Source organism: Hipposideros armiger, unplaced genomic scaffold (assembly GCF_001890085.2).
Source record: "Hipposideros armiger isolate ML-2016 unplaced genomic scaffold, ASM189008v1 scaffold_240, whole genome shotgun sequence".
In the NCBI taxonomy this organism is placed as follows: Eukaryota; Metazoa; Chordata; class Mammalia; order Chiroptera; family Hipposideridae; genus Hipposideros; species Hipposideros armiger.
This window is the reverse complement of record NW_017731590.1, coordinates 742,397-764,468: the sequence shown is the minus strand read 5'-3', so window position 1 is coordinate 764,468 and position 22,072 is coordinate 742,397. Positions and strand designations below refer to the sequence as shown.

The 22,072-nt window shown below is 36.3% G+C and overlaps 1 protein-coding gene across 1 annotated transcript in view; it reads left to right on the top strand.

The window, feature by feature from the left end:
* The window catches only part of PATJ (PATJ crumbs cell polarity complex component), a 351,381-nt gene that overhangs the window by 19,210 nt on the left and 310,099 nt on the right, over positions 1–22,072 (top strand). The window contains exons 6-10 of the mRNA XM_019655480.1: positions 4,673–4,868; positions 6,857–6,985; positions 15,058–15,276; positions 17,830–17,932; positions 21,155–21,246. Of these exons, the coding sequence (XP_019511025.1) occupies positions 4,673–4,868; positions 6,857–6,985; positions 15,058–15,276; positions 17,830–17,932; positions 21,155–21,246 (739 nt within the window). The remainder of the gene's footprint in view (positions 1–4,672; positions 4,869–6,856; positions 6,986–15,057; positions 15,277–17,829; positions 17,933–21,154; positions 21,247–22,072) is intronic.

Sequence of the window (22,072 nt, the reverse complement as noted above, 5' to 3'; positions counted from 1 at the left end):
GCTTCACTGGCCCATGTTGGTATTATCATTGCACTCTTCCGGGGTGAGGCAGTTGCTTGCCGGCCATTTGACAACCGCTCATGGCAGCTCACTGCAGCCCCGCTGCAGCCGATGCCGTCACCGGTGACTCACTGCAGCCTAGCTCCAGGTCGAGCTGTTGTTCACCATCTTACCTGTAGAGGGTATAGTGTCACTGGCCCTCATGCGGGATCCGAACTGGGGCCCGTTGCTCAGAGCTGGCTCTCCCAAGCAAACTCTTAACTGACGTGCCACTCGGCCAGCCCAATAATATATTTTTGAATTCACAATTCTCCATTCATGGGGGATCAAGTCTAGTCTCCCCAACTGAAAATTCAGAAATAATGGCATTTCCTTGACTTTGTATCTTTGTTCTGCCATCTAATGCAGGATTTCTTCAAATACATTCTGAGAAACCATAGCAGTGGTCAGGTATCTTTGAGAATCTCTTTCCTGTTCTTGGAGATTGGGCATACACAGTTAGGTAATCGTATAATTTATTATCCAACTTGAGATAGTTTTGAGAGTGAGAGGGTGCGCTATTAATAATGACACTGAGACAGCAGGTGTAAACTCGAACTATTCTGGCAAACCTAGACAATCCAAAGCAAACCTGGACATAGGGTCACTTAACATTAGCTTCCTTAAGGTTATAAAGTTCCTTGACAAAAAGCCTATTTAACTTTGATTGGCCCAACTTTTTAAACATCTTATTTCTATCTTATTATTGAGATACAATTCACATAACACAAATGTCACCATTTTAAAGTGTATATAGTTCAGTAGTTTTTAGTGTACTTTCAGTGTTGTGCAACCTTTTTGTGGTCAATCCTCATGTCTCAGTTACACTGTACTTATAGTCTGTAATTACAAATTCAGATGAGTGATTCCAAAAAGAGGAGTTTGGAAGCATTGGTGGTTCAGTGGTAGAATTCTCGCCTGCCAAAAAGAGGAGTTTGATATTTGAGTGTGTGGCGTAAAGAACCTTAACTAAGGCGAAGGAGTCAGGTGGCTTCCCAGAGGCCGTGGTGCCTGAAGGCAATTTGAAAGGAGATAGTAGGGTCTGCCAAGAGCAGCAGGTGTCAGGGAAGAGGAAGAGATTCTCTTGACCAGCAGCCCTTGGAGAGATGGAACACAGCTCATATCCTTGGAATGTGGTCGATACATATCTGGTGTGGGAGCTTAGAGCAAGACGATTCAAAAAGGGGCTAGAAGGGGCTGGCCGAGTGGCTCAGTTGGTTAAGAATTAGCTTAAGAGCGCGAGCTCTGAGCAACAGGGCTGCTGGTTCAATTCCCACATGGGCCAGTGAGCTGCGCCAGAGCTGAGCTGCAGCTGAGCTGCCAACAGGTGGCTGGATGGCTCAGCTGGAGAGAGCACGTGCTCCTAACAACAAGACTGCCTGTTCGATGGTGGGCTATGCCCACCTGCAACTAAGACTGAACTTGGCACCTTGAGCTGAGCTGCCACCCGGATGGCTCAGTGGATAGAGCATGCGCTCTTAACAATGAGGCTGCTGGTTCAACTTCCATATGGGATGTTGGCTATGCCCACCTGCAAATAATTGAACACAACATCTTGAGCTGAGCGGCGCGACTGGACTTGGAGCTGAGCTTGCTGCACGCTCCACAACTAAGATTGAAGGACAACAATTTGCTGTTCCCCTTCCCCAATTACCCAACACTGTTCCCCTCCCCCAATTCCCTAATGAAATCTTTAAAAAAGGGGGTGGGGGGCTAGAGACAGGTAGATGCCAGCCATGTAGGACCTTCTAGATAATTATTAAATGGTCTTTATGATCAGTTCTTCCTTTCTTCTTAGGACTTTCTGCATAGAACTGTGTTATTTTAGGAGCTTTCCTAAGACCTGTTGAATCTCAAAATTGTGGAAATCCATTATTTCTGAATGTTGCAATGGAGAGGCAAGAACTGGTTTCCCCATGAATGGAAAGTGTGAATTCAGTTACATATACATATGTGCATACACACACACGCACACGCACGCGCACACACACGCACACGTACGCACACACACGCAAAGAGAGAAGAGAGAAGTATAGTATAGAGTTAAATTATAAATAATAGTAGTAAAACTAATTATTTAACTTTTCAGAATGTATCAAAATCATATTTTCCAGGAAACTTCTCCTCTGTAGCTTGTTTATCTTGGGTTGAGTTTATATTCCCTGAGCAGATATTAACTGGAAAGAAGCGAGATGTCTTGAGCTCTACTGGGTAGAGGGAAAGTTAGATTAAAATAGATTGATTTCCAGAAAATAAAAAATCTGAGTGTGAGTAAATTAAGGACAAGTTTATGCAAAATTAGTTACATGAGGGTTGAAAAATCAAGAATTGACTCATTTGGGTTTAAGCAATTTTCCTTAGTGAACAAGCTGTGAAGAAGTTAGAGAAAAGAGTACTTTCGAGATGGGAAAATTGGAGTGATTCCTGGATGTTGTCTTGTTGTGGTCACATTTAAAAATAAATGTTTCTTTAGGACTTGGGAAAAGTTCACAAACAACAGTCTCAATTTAAAAATATATATATTTCAAAATTATGAAAACCATTGTGAAAATTATACATGCATGTAATAGAAAAATACAAAATATCAAAATACAGTAATCAATCCCCTCCCTCCCAAAAAAACCTCTTGAACTTTGACCTGAGAAAACGAGGAAAAACATCAGAATATATTTTTTTTATAAAGACAAGGTCATAGTATGTATACAATTTTATATCTTATTCTTATTTCTTAATATAACATAAACCTTTCCTAATACTAATAAAAGGATGCATAAGCAACATTTTTAATGGTAGATGGTCTATTGTGAGAACCACCCACAATTTTGGCATCAAAAATTGAATTATCCAACTTGCTAGTTCCAAAGGCGAATCTAAAAGGTACCAGTCCCTGTCCTCAGAAAACTTAAAATGTCATACAGGAGTTAGCTAGCCCTGTTGATAACATACTTAATGTAAATGAATATTCAGTGAATGATAAAGGAGTGATTCAGAGCACCTTGATAATGAGGCAGGTGAGAGGGAGAGAGGGGGAGGGACACTCAGCTGGATACCCGTGTGTAGAGTGAATTTGGCTGAGCTGAGTGGAAGGGCGTTAGAGGTGGAGGAAACCATTTATACACAAGAGCAGGAAGTGCCAGATATGTTTGAGAGGTACAGAGTAGACCAGAATAGCTGGAAAAAGGTTTATGTAGGGAGGAAGCCAAGTTGGAAGAGTACTTTGGGGCTAAACATAGAGGCCTTTGAATGCCAACAAGTTTACGTGGCGTCCTAGATGTCAGAAATTAGCAAATTCTGGCTTTTGACCAGGTTTTGCTGAATCTGGTGTGACCTGAGAAAAAAAAGGGCAATATAATGGAACTTTCAGAATTCAAATTTATGAATTGGAATTAGTCAATTAGAATAAATAAATTTTCCTGAGGTAAATCTCTTACCAGGGAGATTTTTGTACTTTGAAGGTTAAAAAATTGCCCTTTTATGATATAATCATGACAGGGGTTTGTTTTCTTTGCTTTGGCTCTCTCCGCATTGGTCAATAAATATAGATAATCATTATGCATTTTTGAGTTGGCAAATACCAGCACAAGAGAGCCTAGAAAAAGAAACCCTGAGAAATACTGCAAGTTAGGTCTTAGGTATTATGTAAGGGTCTCAGCTGGAGGGTTGACATTGGGAACAAAAGGTGGAGATGGGTAGATGCAAGAGAGATAAAGAAGGATCTAGAAGCATTGTGGTAATAATGAGGAAACAGGAAGAAGAGGAGTGGTGGTTAGAAGATAATAAAGTCAAATACAGTAACCCAGAACAGAGTAAATCCTAGGATATCTTTAGGATGCCCTTTAATTTAAGCAGTTAGAGAGTATGCTCAGAGTCAGACTACTTAGATAAGAGGCTAAGCTTGTCTAGGATTCCATTTCTGGCCTGTAAAATTTAAGTACTTCAATAGGTGATTGTGAGGATTAGATAATACATATAAAGCATTTAGCAGAGTACCTGGCCCATAATAAATGCTCAGTAAATATTGACTGTAATAATGTTTGTTTTTTTAAAGAGATTTTGCTAATTTTTAAAAATAGTCCTTTTTACTTTGGTTAGCAGTTGGGAAATTGGTGCTTAGAGAAGAGAGAAGGGTTCAGATACAGCTTTAGAAGTAATTTCTGGATTTTCAAGGAGGGTTTGGCCTCTATTGATATGTTAGTGAAGTACAATGGGGACGTGGTGCATGCTAGAGAAGAGGTTATTGGTGAATCTGAGAATATAGTTACCTCAGTGTGATATATGTTGAAGTCAGATGGGAAGGGGGTCAGGAGTACAAGATTCATGCAGTTAATGGGGGCAGTATGCCCATACTTGCAAAACCTTGGCAGTGGGGCCCTATATGTTGTTTTTGCTTATTTTTTTTTAGCCAAATGGCTTTTAAAACGTGTGTGTATGTTTAGAGATGTACTACTTAGTTGGTTAATTAGCTAATAAATGCTTTGATGAAAAGCACGCTAAAGAGTTCTGTTACATAATTAAATATTTGGCTAAATGTACTAAGTGAAGTAGTATCATAAAAAAGACTATTTAACATGAATAATAGGTTCCTAAAAATCGGGCTATTATATCACTTAAAATTTTCTTTTATTTCACCAAGGGATCAAAGGTTAAAGGAAAATGACCAAATATTGGCTATTAATCACACGCCACTGGATCAGAACATTTCCCATCAGCAAGCAATTGCATTATTACAACAAACCACTGGATCTTTGAGTCTGGTTGTGGCCCGGGAACCAGTCCATACAAAAAGCAGTACTTCTACCAGCCTAACCGATACTATTCTGCCTGAAACAGTGAGTTGCAAATTTGGAACAATATTTAATTTCGAATTACGGCATTGATTTTAAGACATTTGGAAGGTGTCATTTGACTTGTCATAGTTTAAAAAAGATGATCGTGTCTCCAAATGCAGTATTAGCATATTAAACAAGATATTTCATGGAGGTTTTTGTTTTTAAATGTTCTGTGATTCTCCTCATTTAAGATGATTACTTCATATAAAGGGTAAACTGTAATATTAGGTACAATTTATTTGGTGATGGAGTCTTGTGTTCCTTTGTGATACAGCCAGCTAATTAATTAAGCTGAGAGTTTTTATTAGAGATTTACTATTGAGTATCTTAAGATTTGGTTATTTATTTCAAAAGCTTTATTTTTGTAAATTATTGGGTGTTTATGACTAGATTATTGATACTGCAAAATTATAGAAATTTTTCTTTTTTTTATGGAAGGATATATGCACAGCAGTTCAAAAGAATAAAAATATATGTCTCTTTTGGGAATTTTTAAACCTGCTTAATAACATTTTGTAGATTTTGGCCCGTATCTTCAGAATGCAAGCTAATAAATCTTATTTTCTTATAACACTAAGTGCTAGCTGATTTATTTAATTTTCATTCATTGGGACAAAATAAAAAATAGACTGTCTGGGTACAGTGCAAGGTCACAACACAAATTAATGTATAGCCATTTTCCCTGTTGCAATTAGTAATATTTATACAGCACAATTTACATAATAAATAGAATGAACAAAGTGGGAAATTGCTTAGCATAGTGATTAAAAACAAGGGCTCTGGAGTCAAGCTAAAGTGGGTTCAACTCCAGTTCTCTACTTCTTGGCTGTGTCATACTGGGTAGATTCCTTGACCTCTCCTGGCTCAATTTCTTCATCTGTTACTTGAAACTAATAACAGCGTCTACTTCACAGAAGTGTTGTGAGGAGTAAATGCGAATGCCTGTGAAGAGGCTAAGTACAGTGCCTGGTGCAAAGTAAATAATTTGTGAATATTAGCTGCTATTAATTTTGGCATATTTTAGTGTACATTGTTGCTTCCCAGAAACTAGATATTGTTTCAGACATAAATGTATTAGATATTACCAATATTCCTGGTTATTTTAACATTGTATAGTAGCTTTCCAATTTAGTACTTCGAAAAACTAATAAGTATGCCCTAATGATCTTGAGAGGGAGAATTTTCTTCTGCAGTTGAATTTGGTGAATTGAACGCATGTTTCTGATGGAAGCCTGCTGGTTAGAGGAAAAATGTCATCTCTTTGTCTGATTTATGTAATCCTATTGCTAGTATCTTCAGTTGGGCCTACCTTCCCTCTCCCTCATAAGCATCTCCTAAATTAGTCTCATTGCCTCGTGTCCTTCTCACTATTTCATACTTCACATTGCTGCCAGATTAATCTTCCTAAGCCACTGCTTTGTTCCTGTCATTACCTCTTCTACAACCTTCAATTACTCCCACTGGCTTATCCACACCCAGCTTTGCTCTTACATTTCCCTTTTGCTTGAATGTATTTTTTTCCCTCTGTAGTGCAATTAAAATACCATCTTTTCCTTGAAGCTTTCCATAATTCTTGATTGGATTTGACTTGTTTGCATCCACCTCCCTGCAATCTTTATAATATTTTGTGATTCTATTCAGATAAAAACATATTTATTGGTTCCTACTGTGTGCTGGGCACTGTGATAAATATTGGGCATAGACTGGGGAATGAGACGTGTTTCTGTCCTCTTAGAGTTTAGAGTGTCTTACGATCCAATATTCTGTCTTGTATTTTAATTATTTATGTTTTAGTTTATCTCTCTATTGGATTATAAAATCCTTCAGGGCAGGGATCCTATGATCATCTTTATACATCTCTTAGTCTCTAGAAAGTTGTCTTGATTAATTGTATGCATGTTTAATATGTTGTGTAATTACTGTATTGGGAAGTTAAGAATCTGTGTGTTTTACTAACACTTTGCCACTTACTTGCCATTAATTTGTAGGTTTGCTGGGGCCATATTGAAGATGTTGAGCTCATTAATGATGGCTCTGGATTAGGTTTTGGAATAGTTGGAGGAAAATCAAGTGGTGTGGTTGTGAGGACTATAGTTCCTGGAGGATTAGCAGATCGAGTAAGTGGATCTTCCTTGTTTTTATTTTGGTTTGAGGCAATTTAAATTGTATGGCTTGAAATGTAATTTTATAACCTAGGTTACTAGGATATGTGATTCCTAAGTATAGCTAAAAATGTTTTTCTCCATAAATGTTCATGTACACTCACTCTGCTTTATTTTAAAGAGTTCTAAATCAACATTTTTGGAGGTTTTTTGCCTGTGATTGATGGTTTTCTTGATTCCATTAGAGGACAGTATTTTTTTTATTAAAAAGGGTCATTAATGGGTATTGTATTTTGAATATCTGTATTATTCTCTCCCAGTGTAACTTCGAAGGGCTTAAAGGTAAAAAATCACAGGATACAGTAATTATAAACAGTTGTCCCAATATGGTAAATTTCACTTGAATTAAAAATTTCTGGCATGACAAATCAAATGATTATACTTCATTATTTAGCAGTGTTTAAACTGAAAGTGGCCCATTTAAAAACTTATCAACTGTTTCTGCTTCATTTTACGTTGAAGAAAATATTAAATATTACATTTAATTTTTAGAAATTTTCTGATTAGATTGTTGGTGATATTAATCAATATGTATTTTTTATGTTATATAATATAATATGTCAATATTTGGAAGATCTGCATAGTTCTGTGAAACAATATTTTCTGAAGACCAATGTGCAATATGACAAAATAACATACAGGCAAAATATTCATATTTTTTATATTATATTATAATGCATTCATAATTCAAGGTAGATCAATAAAGTTTAATGAAACAGTGTCTGAGAGCTTGTTGATGTAGTTTTAGATTCCACATTGCAACTGTTCTTTAGGAAACCACTACTTGTCAAGTTTTGTTGTATTATCAAAGAAGAATGGGCTGAAAAGGCCCATTTTCCAACTATATGTCTGATTGAAACTAGATTTTTATTTTATACATATATGTTTTATACATATATATATATATATATATGTTTTAACCAAAACAACATATTGCAACATATTTAATGCTGAAACAAATATGGAAAATCCAGCTGTCTGCTTTTAAGCCAGACATTAAAGAGATTTGCAAAAATATTTTTAAGTACCACTACTCTTACATTTTTTTTGTTTTAGAAAACATAGCTCTTTTAAAATAAAAATATGTAAATCAACATACATAAGTATTTTTATATGTTGACATGTTAAAAAATTTCTCAATATTATTTTTAATTCAGTAGATATCAACAAACATATTAAAAGAGAACCACATATACAAAAGCTCTTTGAGATTCTGAGTAATTTCTAAGGTATAATTGACATAAAAAATTGCACATATATAATGTATACAATTTAATAAATTTTGACATGTGCATACTGGCAAGTCTGAAATCTATGGGGCAGGCCAGCAGCCTGGAAACCCAGGCAAGAGTTTCTGTTTCAGTTTGAACTCTGAAATTTGTAGGGCAAGTTGGCAGGATTTCTGTTACAGTCTTAAGGCAGAATTCCTTCTTCTCCAGGTAACCTCAGTTTTTGTTCTTAAATTCTTCAACTGATTGGATGAAGTTCACCCACATTATCAAGGATAATGTCCTTTACTTAAAGTCAACTGATTATAGATGTTAAATCGTATCTACAAAATACCTTCACAGTAAATCTAGAATAGTGTTTGACCAAATAGCTGGACACCATAGCCTAGCCAAGATGATACATAAAATTTAACTATCATATCATCTATCATTGCAATCAAGATAATGAACATACCCATCATTCACAAAAGTTTCTTGTTCCCCTTTGTAATACCCTTTCCTTCATTCTCAGTAATTTTAATAATAAAAGGGGTTCTGAGACCAAAAAGGTTGGGAATGATCATTTTTTAGTGGGTCCTCAGAACACATCTATGACATACAGCAAATAATAATACGGGTATTTACGGGTTTTTTTGAAATTTTTGTAACCTGGAAAGGGATGAGATATTGTGGAGTATTGTGATACCTTTTCCCATACCACTGCCCCCCCCCTTAGCAATTTTAATAGGATTGGTTCTTGAAGTAGCCCTTTTTCAAGATGCAAAGTGGAGCAGTTATTGTGAAAAACAAAGGGTCAAATAAATTTTAAAGAAACACCAAGTTAAACAGAATCAAATAAGTTTCTTGACTGTAAGAATTTTCTGAGTTTTTAATATCCTAATGTGCATTATGAATTTTCACAAGGAGAATATGAAGTGCAGAGTTCCCCAAATTAATCCCTTTGAGGCACTGTTGGGAAAAGCCCAGGTCTGATTATCACCCTTACTGGAAGGGATTGTCAGGATTTCAGGTCATCAAGGAGTGGGTAGGGATGTAATCCATCAGAGTCATAATGGAGAAGCAAGTGTTTATGCCAGATATTGTTATCTGCCTGATATACCTTATTGCCATGTAATCCCTAAAAGGCATAAATTTTTATTCCCAAATTATAGATATGAAAACTGTTAAGAAACTGCCCAAGGCCACACAACTAGGAAATGACAACATCGGCAAGGAGCCCACATCTTTTTGACTCTAATGCCTGTGCTTTACTGCTTAAATCTATTTATTCAAAGTTGATCCTATTTTTTTTCCCCTGAAGTGCAGCAGTCCTGGGTTGGTCAAGTCTATCATCAGGGAATAGCTAGCTCTAGGAGCAACTGAGCTACTGACTCTTTCCAGGAGGGAATATGGCGAGACATAGACAATATTCACTTCCCTTTTCCCCTCATCTCAGCTAATGGCGGATAAAATCTCTTCAGCTGACTCTGTACATTGTTGCTAAGTCTTTGCAAGTTGTTCAGTTGTTGCTCATGTAGCTTGATCATAGCTTAAAAAAAAAATTAAACGGAACATTGCGTTTAATTAAAATGCACTCATGTTTTGAATATTAATGCTCACTATTGACTGTGGCCACTTTCATGGTAAGGGAATATGAATGTTTTAGGTGATTAATTCAGATATGATCAAATTGATCATGAAGTGATACCTACATTCTGTTAAAGAGGTTAATTAATACTACTTTTCCCCAAGAATATAAAAAGAATTACTAGAAAGTTAAAAAATGTCAGTATTTTTTAATTTAATACGGTTTCATAAAATAGCCCCTTATATTTCTTTTTGTGTACAGATAAGTCAGTAAGTATAGTTAAAGATGGGGTAGAGTTGAGGGGATGTGGCAAAGAACACTTAACAGAGGTCACTGAAGCCTCAAGAGACTTAAGAAATGGATGCATTTAAGGCCTTGCCTTGCTGTCAGCAAGGCACTAGGCTAAATATAGTATTGAGTTTAATGCTCATAACTCAATGAGAAAAGAATTTATTCCCATTTTGCTTACAAAGGGGGCTGAGATTAGGTCGGATAAGCAATACAGCTTGATCAAAGTAGAGCTAGGATTGAACTTGGGTGCGTTTGACTCCAAATCCCTTACTTGTTCTTCTGCCTACTGCCTCAAATGTTGTAAAGTAAAGGAAATGGAAAAATATTGATTCATACGAGCTTTTTAGAAACATTTATGGAGATTCACCTATCATGACCAGTCAGTAAATGTACTCAGGGCCAATTCCATGAAGAAGGAAATTATATAGTATCATTGTAAGGGCAGCTGAAAGACCTATACTACCTGTAATTGTCAGATACTTTTCAAAATTCACAGTACCTGAAGTATACATCCTTTGAGAGTTCTGTCCAATTATGGCAAAAATTTCAAAAAATTTCAGCAGCTAGAAGTTTTTTGTTTTTAAATTGATAATGGGCAGGGTAAAACAATTTTGTTTTACAGAAATCTCTTTCATGTGGTCTGGAGGAATTCTAGGGAAATCAGGTACACTGAGTTACCCTCATTATCTCCAGAAAGGGACTATTTCAACTCAGCCTATTTAAAAGTTGTCATAAATTATTGACTTTTTGGTGTGAGGCAATTATATTATGAGTCATAATAACTAGTCAGTAACCTTTAATACTAAGGAGTGGAAGCAAGCAAGGATTTGAAGGGTGTGTGTAGACTATGAGGAATTTTTAGTTTAGAATAAGCAAAGACCAGCTTGAGGCCCCTGAATGGGTGGTATTCCCAAGTAATTTTGCTTTGAGTGAGTCTATAAACAGCTATTTTCATTATCCTTAAAAATCAGTTGATGAGGGCTCTGGGAATTTGAGTTGGATAGGCTAGATGTACTTAGATTTAGTACCTTCCTTTAATTCCTTGAGAGAAAAAGAGTTTTTATTTTATAAAATCACTTTTCTGTCAATGACATGTTGCTTTTTGATTAAAGACCAATGATAGAAACAACTTGGAATAAAAAAGTATTGAATAGTAATGATTTCATTTTCTGAGCTGTGAAAGTATTTGGTGCTGTTTTTTAGTTTTTGAAAAAACAAATTTAATTTCTTTATTTCTTTTGTAGCTCAGGCCTATCTTCCTTTAGGATTTCAAATATTTTATAAATTGAAATTATCATCCACAACAGCGTACTATCTTTGTCTATATGCATGGTGTTTTTTCACTTTTGAAAATCTATGAGTTAAACTTTTCTATTTGAATGTTTGATTAGCACACTGTGTCTTTGAATCTTGGCATGGCTATTAATTGGTTATCATTGATTTATGTTTTCTGTTAAAGAACAAAAGGACTCTTATGCCATTTAGTTTTCTTGCACAGTAGACAGGTTATGGAAGGAGAATGCTGATCAGAAAATATCAATGAAATGCTACGTTTGGGCTGTTAGACATAAACAAAGTAGCTGTCATTTTGGTGTCTTTCCTATCAATCTGACTAATGATTATTTTTATACTTTATGAATTCCTTAGAACACCTGTTTTTCTGGAAGAAGAAAATGTTTGACTTTTCATGACAGATGCAAATTATCTACATCATTTTAAATTGAGTTGAGGTAAAATAGGGAAATACTGCCTAGGAAGTGACTAAATATGGTGACATGCCCTTCTTTGGCCAAGCCAAGTACGAAAACACTGAATTGACATATTCTTTATTCTTTGGTCAAGCCTTAATTCTGCTCAAAGATAGTTCAATTCAGGGGCAGTTTTACCCTTATTTTTCATCATGATCACAGACTTTTTCTTAAGTAGTTGTTTTATTTCAAGTTTGTTGCATTGGGCATGATATAATATCAAATGATAGGTGCTTAAAGTAGAAATCCAGCAATTTTTTATTCCTTTCCCCATAATAATTTTCTCCTATGTATTTACTTTTTTTTCTCTAAGTCTTTCCAAATGTTCCTGAAGTGAATTGCATTCGTGTTTCCCTGTTCCTCTCCAACTTCCAGTTGCTTCTAGCTCCTTTTGCAGAGTTCATAACAAAGCACATAACTTTCTACTCATTATTTCGATTTAACACCTTCCTTTCTTTGTTTAGATTTTTGCAAAATCGGAAAAAAATAAGGATGTGGAATAGACTTTTAGTCTTAAGGCTTTTTTTTTGTTTTTTCTGAATTTCATCTATAACTTGTAGATGGTGCCTCCTGGAGCCAGGACTATGAAACTTAGAACTAGCCCAGTGGTCATTGCTCTATCTCAGTTGCAAAATATCTATTTTTCATCTTCATTTTATTTAAGCTTTTAGACAGTTATTGGCAATTTCTTGGAGAATAAGAAAACAGTAAATTTACTGTCTACTAATGTTAGTCTGGAGATGTCAAAGTGTAAGACATGACTGAATGAGAACAGATCTTCAGTGGAACAACTCAGGCTGAACTTTGGTTCTGCTGCTTTTTAGCTTTGCGATCTTGGTCAAGTCAGTCAACCTTTTTGAATCTCAGTTTTCTCATTTTAAAGTTGTCCTTTTCTGAATGAGATGATATATTAAAACTGATTTTCATTAATCCGAAAAAATATATGTACCCCTATGTTCATTGCAGCATTATTCACAATAGCTAAGACTTGGAAACAACCAAAATGCCCATCGGTAGATGACTGGATTAAGAAACTTGGGTACATTTACACGGAGTATTATTCAGCTATAAAGAAGAAGGAAATAGTACCCTTTGCAACAATATGGATGGAACTAGAGAACATTATGCTAAGTGAAATAAGTCAGTCAGAGAAAGACAAATATCATATGATCTCACTTATACGTGGATTCTAAGGAACTGAATGGATGGGAGAAGTGGATGGAGATAGTCTCAGAGACACAGAGGAAGAACTGAGGGTTGTTAGTTGGGAGGGGGTGGGGATGAAGGAGAAGGGGAAGGGATGAGACAATACAAATTGGTAATTGTAATATGGCCTCAGGGATAGAAAAAGGCAGTCCGAGGAATATAATCTATAATGTTGTAAGTATTTCTTGGGCCAGATGGACCCATGTCCTTTTGGGGAGTCCACTTCATAGTCGATGTAGAGGCCTGACCACCGCATTGTATTTCTGAAACTGATGTTGAATAATACTGTATGTCAACTATAATTACATATATACATATAGTCTCGGGACATGGAGTAGAGAGCGGGAATGGATTCAATGGAATTGTAATAGATAAGCATGATATCGGGGGTGGGAGGGCAATAGATGGGGGGAGGGGGGTTGTTACCTGGTTAGGGTGAAAAGGGTAACTATTGTATTGTTCTGTACACCTGAAACTAACAATAAAAACAAAACAAAACAAGACAAAAACTGATTTTCAACATATAAAGCGCTCTGCAGGTGTAATTTTTTGTAACCAGCTGTGTTTACATTTTAGTATCTTTAATATATTGTAGTAAAGATAAGTAAAGAAAATTCAAAATTGCTGATAAAACAAACTTAGTGAAAATGTAGACGGATAAGCTCTTTCAGAAATTTCACTAATGAAGGTAGAATGGAGAGATAAACATTTTGAACTGATTTACTTTCTGATGTTATGTTTTCAACTTTCCTGTGTATGAAATATACATACATATAAAAGTATATATAATGTCTGTGCACATTTTAAGTCATAATAACAATAATCACCCATATACATATCACCAGCTTAAGAAATAGAACTTTGCGTATCTCTTCTCTAAGAAAACTCATCCAGAATCATGACTTTAAATACCTCCTATATGCTAACGTTCCCAAATTTAAATACGCAGTTTGGATTTCTCTCCTGAACTCCAGATTTGTGTATCCAGCTGCATATCTGGTGTCTATCTCCACTTGCATGTTGAATAGCCATCTCAGACTGGACATCTGTAGAACTGAACTGATTTCTACTCCCACCCATCTGTTCCACTGTCGTGTTCTTTATTTCAATTAATACCAACTCTATCTTTCCAGTTGCTGAGGCTAAAATTTTGGAGTTCTGTTTCCTTTCCCCCACTTACACCTCATGTAGAAGCTATCCGGAGAGACTGTTGACAATTTATTAAAAATACATCTAGAATCTCTCTTCTTGACACCCAACTGCTAACCTAGTCCAAGCTATTGTTATCTCCTTTTAGATTATTACTTGACCAACTGGTATCTCTATTTCTATTGTTTCTTCTACTATAGTCTATTTGCAGCACAGAGACTTGGGTGATCTTGTTAAAAGTCAGATAATGTCATGCCTATTCTCAAAACGTTCCAGTGACGTCTGTTCCTACTCACTGAGAGCAAATGCTCTGCACTGCTGACCCCATTAATGCACTCATCTCTTAGCCTACTCTCCTCTTTGCTTATTGTCTTCCAGACACACTGACATCTTGCTGTTCCTCAGCTGTGCCACTGAGCTTGTTGGCATTCCGAGTTCCTAGCTCTATACTGGAGGCTCCTGACCTGACCTCTTTCCCTTCTTGATGCTCTGAGCTTTCTGGTCTCTTCCTTGTATAAGTGGCCGGTAATACCCTGGCTCTAGGCCGTAAGGCATGAAGTGATACCCTCAAACAAATGCCTGTTTTAGAATTCTGGCAATTCTTCTCCTTTTGAACTTTCCCCGCTCTCCCATTCCTCATCTTATTTTGTTTTACAGAGACTTCCGTTTCTCTGTTGTCAGTTTAGCCATGCATTAAAAATATATTTTATTCAGCATTTTTGGATGGCTTCTTTGCTAGCCGTTTTGCTACAACTCAAAACCTAATGAATTGGTATTAACTAGTAAAATTAGATGATTGATTTCTCATAATAATTATTTTTCCCTCTTGGATTAAAGGATGGAAGACTCCAGACAGGGGATCACATCTTGAAGATTGGTGGCACAAATGTGCAGGGAATGACCAGTGAGCAAGTTGCGCAAGTACTGAGGAACTGTGGGAATTCAGTCAGGATGCTTGTTGCAAGAGACCCAGTTGGTGAAATTTCTGTGACCCCTCCTACGCCTGCAGCCTTACCTGTTGCCTTGCCTGCTGTGCCAAACGGGAGCCCTAGTTCTGTGAGTATACAAATGATTCTTTCATCTTCAATCAAATATTGGCTGTGACACACTGCAAGAGTAGAAATGCTTCCACTCCAAGTGCCCCATTGGTGTACGTGATGACTCAGTGCTCACTAGGGAAGCAACGGAAGAGCCCAATTTGGAGATATTAGACAAGTTTGATTTTTCTTTTTGCCGTTTCTCAGGGTTAAGTCATTTAACATTCCTGAGCCTCAGCTGCTCATCTGTAACTTGGAGAATAATACTACTTGCCATTTCTATTTCATTAGATTGGTGAGGAGACATCCAGATAGTGGATCGGAAACTGTGAAAACTGATTAATGCATGAGAGTTGTCACTGATAGGAACAGATTGGCCAAAGGGAATAGACAATAATAATAATATTATGATCAATAACAATCATTATAGTTATATAATAATAATCATTATTATTAATTGTCATCAAGCACCTGGAATTGTCAAGTCATCTAAGCTCCTCAGAGGATTCTGCAAGATAGGTCTTATCATCCATTCAATAGATGAGGAAACTGAAGTCCAAATAGCTTGTTAAATGAATGTCAGAGAAAGAGAAGGCTGCAGAGCTGGGATTTAAATTCAGATCTTTCTGGTCCATTCCAAGCTCTTTCCAACTATCTCACAGGCTTTGAATCAAGTGATAATAAGACAAAAGGAAGGAAATAATTTTTAAAAGGAAGGAGGAAGAAAAAAGAAAAGGGAAGTGATTATAGTGAGAAGGGGATGGAAAGCCACCTTTCATCTTTTATTTGAGGGGCCATTCAGTGTCTTCTATAAAGTTGCTTTTCTCTACTTGGAACCATATGAGTAGAAGTTTTCTGTCTGAGATATTAGAATCATTTTTTTTTTCTTCTCCAAACTAGTTGCAACCATTTTCTTTTCCCTCCATTACTGTAGTTCTCTGGAGCCCTCTACTTTGTAGTGAGGGACCAGTGTCGCTCTGATAAGTGAGAATTTGATGCAGTCAATTCAGTTGTTTACTTCCTGTCGTTAATGTTTTTTTTTTTAAAGATTTTTATTGGGGAATTGGGGGGATGGGAACAGTGTTGGGGAATTGGGGGAAGGGGAACAGACAAGTTGCTGTCGTTTTTGTTCTTCAGTCTATTTGTGGAGGACGTTGCTTCACTGGCCCAAGTTGGCACCATCATTGCACTCTTCCCAGGTGAGGCAAATCAGTCGCCGGCTTCTGGACGACTGCTCACTGCGGCTGCTGGCCGCTCACGCTGGCTGCTGGCTACACACAGTAGCCCATGGCAACCCACTGCCACAGGGGCTGCAGCCTCCGCCATCACCGGCAACTCACAGCTGCCCAGCTCCAGGTTGAGCTGTTGTTCAGCATCTTAGCTGTAGAGGGCAGTGTCACTGGCCCTCATATGTGGGATCCGAACCGGGGCCCTCTGGCGTCCCAAGCCAGTTCTTAACCATCGCGCCACTCGGCCGGCCCTGTTGTTAATGTTTTAAATTGAAAGCAAGGTATTATATTTTTAGTTACCTTGCTCTTTTACAAAAATATTTTAAATTAGAAGACAAGTAATGAAAATAAGTTTTAGGTCAATATTTTTTATTCACAATAATTATTACAATTACTAGCCTTATCATTTTTTTCCTAAATTTTTCTTTACATTTGGTTGTTTCAGATAGAAATTAATCCCAAGGTTTTTTCTACATGGCTGTATTGGCTTTATATTGTTGTGTAATAAATGACAAATTTAGGGCTTGAAACAACACCCTTTGTTAATTCATGGTTCTGTGGATCAGAAGTCTGGGTGGGCTTGGCTGGGTTCTCTGCTTTAGATTTTTGCAAAGTCGGAATCAAGATGTTGGCCTGGCTGGGCTCTTAATCTGAATGCTTTGGGACAGTCTGTTTCCAAACTCATTCAGATTTTTGGCAGAATACAGTTCCTTGCAGTTGTAGGACTGACATCTCTCTACTGGCTGTCAGCTAAGGGATATCTGTCAACCCCTTCAGACCCTCTGTATTCCCTATCACATGTCCCACTTCATCTTCAAACCACGAGTCTAGTCATGCTTCAAATCTTTTTTGCTTCCCTTTCTACCATTAGCAGGAGAAAATTCCTTGCTTTTGAAGGAAGGGTACCTGATTAGACTAGGCTCACCTGGATAATCTCCCTTTTACCATGTAATGTGACATAAACATAGCAATAGTACCAGGGATCAAAAGTTGCAGCTGGTTAGCTCAGTTGGTTAGAGCGCAGTGCTCATAACACCAGGGTTGCTGGTTCGATCCCCACATGAGCCACTGAGTTGCACCCTCCACAACCAGATTAAAACAACTACTTGACTTGGAGCTGATTGGTCCTGGAAAAACACACTGTTCCCCAGTAATATAAAAAAAAAGAAGAAGAAGAAGAAGAAAAGAAATTGCATTAAAAAAAAAAGTTGTGATGACCATCTTAAAATTCTGTCTGCCGTAGATGCTAAGAAAATATTTGACAAACCATGCACAAATTGACTATGTATACACAGTTATGTAACTAAACATTATATATAATTAAGATTATTTTTCTATTTTAGGATAATTCTACTCTTTTTGAAACTTACGATGTTGAGCTCGTTAAAAAAGATGGACAGAGTCTGGGGATTAGAATTGTTGGCTATGTTGGAACTGCTCATACAGGTAAATGAGTCATTTCTACTTTATATTTGGAAATAATTGTAAAGGATGTTAAAGTTCCCAGACAATAAAGTTAAATATCTGCAGATTTTAATTTAAATGTTGAACAATAAAACCATGAATGTATATTCGCAACCAGTTACTTTTTGGTAATTAGAAAATCCCGGTTTAAAAAGGGTTCCCAGACCCAGTTCCAAACAGCAATTCTCAGACGCCAGCAGGGTGTGTTGACAATTCAGCTCAGTTCTGGCACTGTCTACCCAAAGATAGAATCAGATTCCACAGGTAAAGGGCTCAGTTCCACAAGACTGCTCCCCACTTTCGACGCTGTTTGCAAGCCCAGGCTATTACCTGTATTTCTGACCAACTGGCTATAAATCAGAGGTTCCCCCTCCTTGAGGTCAATTAACGGCTCACAGAACTCAAGAAAACCCATTTACTAATGAGATCAATTTATTACAAAGGACATTAAAGGGTACAAATCAAAAGCCAGACGAAGAGGTACATAGGACAGGGTCCCCGAATGAAGGAGCGTCTGTCCTCGTGCAGCTTGGGCCCAGCATTGCGGCACCTGGAAGCATTCTGTTTTCCCAGTGGGAAAGCTCTCTGGGAAAGGTCCTCCTGGGTTTCTATGGTGGCTGTTTTACTCAGCCATGATTGACAGAGTCACTGGCCATTGGTGATTGAACTCCATCTCCAGCCCCTCTCCTGGTTCAGTTTGGGACTGAAAGTTCCAAACCTCTAATTGTAGGGTTGGTTCCTCTGGCAACCAGCCCTCATCCTTAGGTGCTTTCCACAAGTCACCTCATTAAGATAACAGAAAGACTGATATCACTCTCAACACTTAGGAAATTCCAAGGGTTTGGGGAGCTATGAGCCATAACTGTGGATGAAGACCAAACATCTTATAAATCACAATATCACACAGTTTTATCTCAGCAGTTTTATATCTGGCTTGATAGTCATTAACAATAGAAATTAATTATCCAACTCAGTGTATAACATTGAATTATATCTCCTCTTGTTTCTAAGATTGATATATTTTGAATAGTGTGACTATTACATATTATGTTATTTTACATGTGGTAAAGTAAAATGATTATTGCATAGTTAGTTCATATTGTGAATGTCAAAAAAATATTACTGTTATTATGTTTAATTACAAAAAAAGATAAAACAAATACTTTAGAATTATTTCCCTTTCATATCAAGTGTGTACATTGTAAGAATAAATACGTGGCCCACGTATCTGAATAATCATTTTCTCTCAACTCCTACATGCAAAGCTTTGGTAACTTTCACTGTAAGAGTTACTCTATTATTATAAGAAAATCATCAGAGTAAGAAAAAATAAGCCTTTTGCAAGTATTTGCTAGTAACATGAAAATTCAGAGTTATGACTTTTTTTTTAGTTTTTTAAAAAATGGCAAGATTAGAGAATTAATTAAAAAGATATATTTTGTATACTTACAGCAGGTGGAAAGATTAAAAGTGCTAATGTATTCAAAGTCCTGAATGAAATTCATGTCAGACCACCTTATGCTATTTTAATCTAATGAAATAACTGTTTTCAAACCTTTAGCTTTTTCTAAGTGCCACTTTTTTTAGGTTCAGAATTTAAATGAGTTCCAAAAGCACTAAGTATGGATTGTATAATAACGTTGCAAAAAAAAAACACCTATATTGAGTTGCTCTTAGTATGCTGTCTGGTTAGAAAAATCATGACTCAGTTCCTAAACTGATGGCTTATGAACCTCTTTATATGAAGTTTTCAAGGTGTCCTTGTAAACCTAACAATATAACAGGCAGAGTAAAATGAAAGTGTATAACTGATTAAAAAAATCAATAAAATGTAATGTTTACATTACTGAATAAAGAAAAGAATCATTTAACTTCTTTACTCTCAAAAGAAGTTTTTGGGACTGGAGTGGGGTGGGCAGCAATGAATCCAAAAACTAGGACATTTTAAATCTCAGTATGCTTTTTAACACGTAGTCATTCAACATAATTTTTGCTTTATTCCCTTGATCGCAACTTTTGAGCAGTGACTTTGTTTAGCCCTGGAGGGAATAGGAAAATGAATATAAGAACCTCTATTCAGGAAGACAAACATGTAAATAACTCAACTTCAAGGATAAATGAAATATGTCTTCTACCGGAGATGCAAGCAAACGATCATCATATGGCAGATGAAAAATTCAATTTGACTGAGGGAAATGGAGAATTTACAAAGAAAGAGGCATTTGTGCTAAGCATGGGAAAGGAGAAAGATTTTGATAGAAGGGGTGAAGTTGGTAGGAAACAAATGAAATGAGAAAAAGGATAAAATCAAGAAAATACATGCTATTTTGGTGGAATATCAGGAGTCTTATGTGTCTCGAATTGTGTCTTGTTGGAAGGATGAAATGTAAAAAAGAAGTTTGGGACAGATTTTGGCGGTCCTGGAGTGTGATTCTATGAAATTTACATTTTGTTAGGTAGATGATGAGAATCCATTATGTTTCTTTTTCTTCTACAATGTTTTACATTCAGTTGATATTAAAAAATAAAAATATAAAATCATTGAGAGCTATGGTTTTTCATTTTCCAGTTTCCCTTGTAGTCCTCGCCCATAGGCCTGCATACTTTTCATGTAGTAGTAATTTTCATATAGCCATTTTTCTGTTTAAATGTTGTAGTTTATAATATAAGAATTATTTTATGTTGCTGAGATTATTTTAGGTGTTTTTGTTTTGTTTTGTTTTGTTTTGTTTTGTTGTTAAGACTGTATGTACTTCTCTTTTTTTCCTGTGTTTGGGGAGGAAGCTAACATGAACTTGAACTAAATCTAGTCAGAAAGACCTGGTAGGAGATTCTTGTCATAGTATTGGTGAATAATGATGAAGGCTTCTGCCAAGTCAATGATGAGAAGGGTGTTAGACCAAGAGAAGAGGGTAAGACTTAACCTCGGCCATTTGAATTCCAGTTTACATTGGATTGCATTTCATCAAGGTTCTGTTACTGATTATTCTTCCAGAAATAGTCATCAGTCAAATCATGTCAAATTTGGTTTACTTAGGATGGTGACAGTTTGAAATAATCCATCAATTTCTCTGCTTGTGTTCAAAATACTATTTATCAAGCCTCCAGGCAGCCCCTTTAGCTAATTAACCTCTTGATATGAATTTTGCAATCAAGGCCTAATTAGAGCTTGCTTTCTTTTTCCGTGTTTTGTGCACTATGTAGGGGAAGCTTCAGGGATTTATGTGAAAAGTATAATACCTGGCAGTGCTGCATATCACAATGGCCAAATCCAAGTGAATGACAAAATCGTTGCTGTAAGTAACTGCCTTCTGTTTTAGAATTGAATCAAGTTGGGAAAAAAAGTTATCTGTATTATAATATGTATGAGAGGGGAATGACTTAATATATTGTATCATAATGTCTTAATAAGTTTGTTACGACAATGAAATCTCATTAATTTGGACTCTTATGATCCTAAATTTAATTTTTTTGTTTTTGTTTTTACTATCTGAAAAATGGAGTCACTGACTATATTGGTAGGAAGAAATAATATGTACCTATATATATTTTAATATACATGCATATATATTTGAAAGGTGCTCTAGCATTCTCCTAGAAAAGGCTTTCAAATACCTCTTTGTATTCTTTAACCCATTTTTTAAGTAAAATTAATAGGCCTTTTACCAGATCTTTTTATTTCTTTGTGAAAGTTTTTCTACTAACAGTAATTTTGAGTACCTACAAAATTGAGATATTTTATATTTGAGAATATAATACCTTTATCAATTCAGATTGGCCTTTCCTTCATTTAGTACAAAATTAAATTTACAGTTTATTTTAATAATAATTTTACAGCATACACACACACGTACGAATATACACACATTTAATTTAGTATTTAGTGATTTATGTAGGAATAGATTTTTAGTTCATGTAATTTGAATCATTGTCCTTCAAGTCCATCTAAGGAAGGACCTTTCATGACTCTTGGGTTTTACATTATTGGGCTTAGGGGATGTCTTGTGATTTGCAGAGTCTGGAGATCTGCAATAGCAGTGGACACGGAGAAAGTACTATTCTCTAGCTTGAAGAAGAGTGAGAGAGGTCTTTTGGGCCTGTTGGACTTCAGAAATGTGGAAT